Source organism: Microtus ochrogaster, linkage group LG1, assembly GCF_000317375.1.
Source record: "Microtus ochrogaster isolate Prairie Vole_2 linkage group LG1, MicOch1.0, whole genome shotgun sequence".
NCBI classification, from domain to species: Eukaryota; Metazoa; Chordata; class Mammalia; order Rodentia; family Cricetidae; genus Microtus; species Microtus ochrogaster.
Window position 1 is genome coordinate 8,730,095 of NC_022027.1, and position 3,604 is coordinate 8,733,698.

General features: G+C 45.0%; 1 protein-coding gene across 1 annotated transcript in view; it reads right to left on the reverse strand.

The window, feature by feature from the left end:
• The window catches only part of Sun3 (Sad1 and UNC84 domain containing 3), a 24,384-nt gene that overhangs the window by 11,237 nt on the left and 9,543 nt on the right, over window positions 1–3,604 (reverse strand). Inside the window, exons 4-7 of the mRNA XM_026785233.1 lie at window positions 2,998–3,101; window positions 2,546–2,586; window positions 1,643–1,814; window positions 533–617 (exon numbers count right to left, since the gene is read on the reverse strand). Of these exons, the coding sequence (XP_026641034.1) occupies window positions 533–617; window positions 1,643–1,814; window positions 2,546–2,586; window positions 2,998–3,101 (402 nt within the window). The remainder of the gene's footprint in view (window positions 1–532; window positions 618–1,642; window positions 1,815–2,545; window positions 2,587–2,997; window positions 3,102–3,604) is intronic.

Below are 3,604 nucleotides of genomic sequence, written 5' to 3' on the forward strand. Positions count from 1 at the left end.
CCTTCCCTCCTCCCCTCTGCACTGCCCATAGGCTGCAGAGATTACAGTTCACATCCTGCCCTTCCCTCCTCCCCTCTGTACTGTTCATAGACTGCGGAGATTACAATTCACAGTCTAAGTAATCTTTTAGAGTTAATTTCATTGGGAAGATGTTGAGCACCTTACTTAGTAAGCCATCTTTAAACAGCGGCCTTTAGTCTGCAATACGGCATCTAGCATCCCTGTAAGGTATCTCATCTTGGTTCATATAATACACAGTGTTACCCATCTGTTGAGTTTAAGTATTCCCTTTCCTGCTTGACTTCCTTGTGGCATTTCTGTTTTCTCTGGGGTCCTTCTAGATACATGCTGATGAAATCCCGGAAACAATCAAAGGCAACCATTTCTAATATTTTCCTTAGCGTCTAAATTGTTAATTTCATCCCTTCTCAAAGTCATAGGGATATGTGTCATTTTCTAATAAAGAGTTTTAAATGGTCTTAAAGCATTCCTTTAAAAAAAATTCATCTTTTATTATTCCCCCTGTACTCACCAGCTGACTTCAGGGCATAATCAGCCATCTGTATTTGGTCCCCTCTGAACTTTTTAAGCACATAATGTACCAAGTCTGACACTTCCTGTGAAGATTGGAGAAGCAGTTTTCCGTTATTATTCTCTACCAACTGCTTGCATAGTTACCCTTTGTTTCATGAGCCTGGACCCAAACTCCTTCATCTGAAGAGTCCTAAGAGTTCCCAGCTACTCTCAGAGATAGGCACCGGTGCCTTCAGATGTCTCGCCCTGGGGGAGTGACCCTTCTCAGACAACTCAAAGAACTAAAGCTAAAGTATGCTGGGAACCCTGGTCCCACAGAAAGGTGTCCCTGGGGCTCCCTGTTAAGCCCTCCCCGCTGCACCATGGTATCTTCCCATGGGATGAGATGGAGCTGTGGTCAGGTATGTTGCTTGCTGGGACCTTTACTAATGCCCTATACTTAGCAATAAAAACTGGAATATTCCATAGCTATCTGAGAATCAACAGGCCAGATGGTTGCTTTTAACAGCAATTCTTCACCCACTTGAATCAGCGTTAGACTCTAAAGGCTTCTCTTGTTCAAAAATAAACAAGTACCCTGGGCGGGTACAACAGTTGGATTTATCATTGACTAACTCGAACACTGCGCCACAATTATAAGGACAAATTAGAGTCTGGAGCCATGGAAGGCCAGGGTTAGATTTCTACACATTTCAAACCTAGATGTGGGGAGGTGAAATTGGTAGCAGTCCAGGCAGTGGGAGAGCAAAATGCAGAGATGCTTCTGGCCTAAGTATAGAGCTTCCCAGAGGCATAGTTCTCAGGACAGAATGGAAACGTCTTGCTGACGAGTATTTGCTGCTGACATTCACAGACTGCCATTTCTGAACCACTGGGTGGTTATTTTGTGAGGGGTAAGCGGTATCACAACGCAACGTCCCCTCTGTAACACAGCATTGGTGGGGAAGTAGAGTCCCAGGGACATCACTAGTGAAATGAAGCCAATCAGGGGATCCCAGAGGACATAGCTAATGACAGTTGATACCCAGTTGGTAGAGGAAGTGGCATGAGCACCCTGGGGCTAAATGTCTCACCCCCCCCCCCGCATCCATGCCCCAGACCGCCTTACATCATCGAGAACCTCAGTGGTGCCCTGGTTCTGCACAGCCTCTTGGTGGGCAGGCCAGCTGTGATTGTGTATGCCATCCTTCATGTCTCTAAGTAATGCCTTCAGAACATCTATTTGTTCAGTTAAAAGCAGGATTTCACGAAAATTGTTCTCCAAAGTCTGACTTTCCTTCCTGGATGCGGAAGAACCACAAGGTGAAAGAGGAAAACAGTGAAGCTCCCGCCAACAGCTTCAGGGCCAGCAACGGGCAAAGGAGTCAACGTAAGGGGAGGAAGAAGGATTCTGCAAGGAGGGGAAGGCTGGGATGTGCCTCTGTCTGCTCATGACATTTCAGTGTGTATGAAAAGCACGGTGGAAACTCAGAAGACCAGAGTCAGAGGGCATCCTTGCATGGCCTTTACTACACTGAACAGGCAGGAGGCAAGCAACCCCCTTTGTCCTCAGACAAGTAACTTCATACAGGTGAATGCTAAACCCCGATGTCACCCCTATCAAGTTGGGATGCTCTGCACTTCATGTGCAGTAGATAGAAGTGTTTTTGAAGCTGTAGCCTGGAGATCACACAATGTCTACTATTTATATTCATTTCCCCATTCATTGATTCACTTTTATTTGAGACAGCCTTGCCAGCTGTGGCTTCAAAATAAGGATCTTGCTGCTTCAGCCTTCTGAGTACTGGACTTATAGGATCAGGCTAGGCTCGGCTGAAAATAGTATTTTAGACAAGTTTGGCTTTTTGTGGTGAGTAAAGAACAATGGCCAGGAAAAGTGCCCTTGACTGGCACGACGTATAAAGTCTAATACAGGAAAATTATTTCAGTTCTATACATTTCTAAAAACAAACCCCAGTGTTCCAGTGTTTGGAGTCACAGCAGAGACTGGCCCGTACAAAGCCCCACTCACTTTAATAGTTCTAGTTGCTCCTTAGGGAGTCGAAGTCTAGCCTGAAATAAAGGAGAAAAACAATTCTGAACCTTGCCTCTGCGCTCAGTTGTCTTTCTTCTGAAATCACACTCGGACCCTTGAAAAAACCACGGGACATAAGAACACATTTTATGTATGTCTTCTTTGGCCTGCCGTGTTTGGGAAGGTGGCCTTACTCACACTCACACATCCGATAGAAAGGGATTCCCTCTTTCCTGGAGCTTCTGCTAGGGAGTTTGCAGGAGTCAAAAGGTATGGAGAATTGGGGAGATTTCTTAGCCATAAAACCACGTAGAAGAACCCCCACTTGCTTTAAGATTGCTATTGGCTGTTCTCCCAAAACCAAGAAAACATAATGCCAGTTGGACTCACCTTGCAGCCTACTCAGTTTTAAATGAGTGACAGGCAACAAGAATTTAATGAAACATCACCTGGTAATTATAGATCCGGGTGCCATATTCTTCAATTATGCTAGATATTTGTCTGGGTTTTTGAGAAACCTTTTTTTCTTTAAACCGTGGATGGTTTTGAAGTCCTTCAAAGAAAAGGCAAACTCTTGATTAAAGAACTTATCTAGAAACACTTATAAAACACCTTACATGTATTAATAAACATTTCTGTGAGCGGGAAGGAGAGAGTGGTCTTAGAAATTTGGAGTGTAAAGGCTAGGGATGTGGCTCAGCATCGGCAGGAGAGTGCTGGCTTTATGTGGGTGACCACAGCACTGTAGAGAAAGAGGAAGCTGGGGAGATGGCTCTGTGGACAGAGTGCATGCTGCACAAGCATGAGGACCCGGATTTGGATCTCTGGCAGCTGATGTGCCAATGCAGACTCATAATCTCTACCCTGCAGAGGTGCTGCTATCGGAGACAGCTGAGTATCTGGAATTCTAAGTTCAGTGAGAGATCTTGTCTCAAAAATTAAGGTGGATCAAAATAGAGGAAAACCAGACACCGACTTCTGGCTTTTGCACAGTCACACAGGGGCATGTGCACCTGCAGACACATGCACATATGTATATATCAAACACACACACAC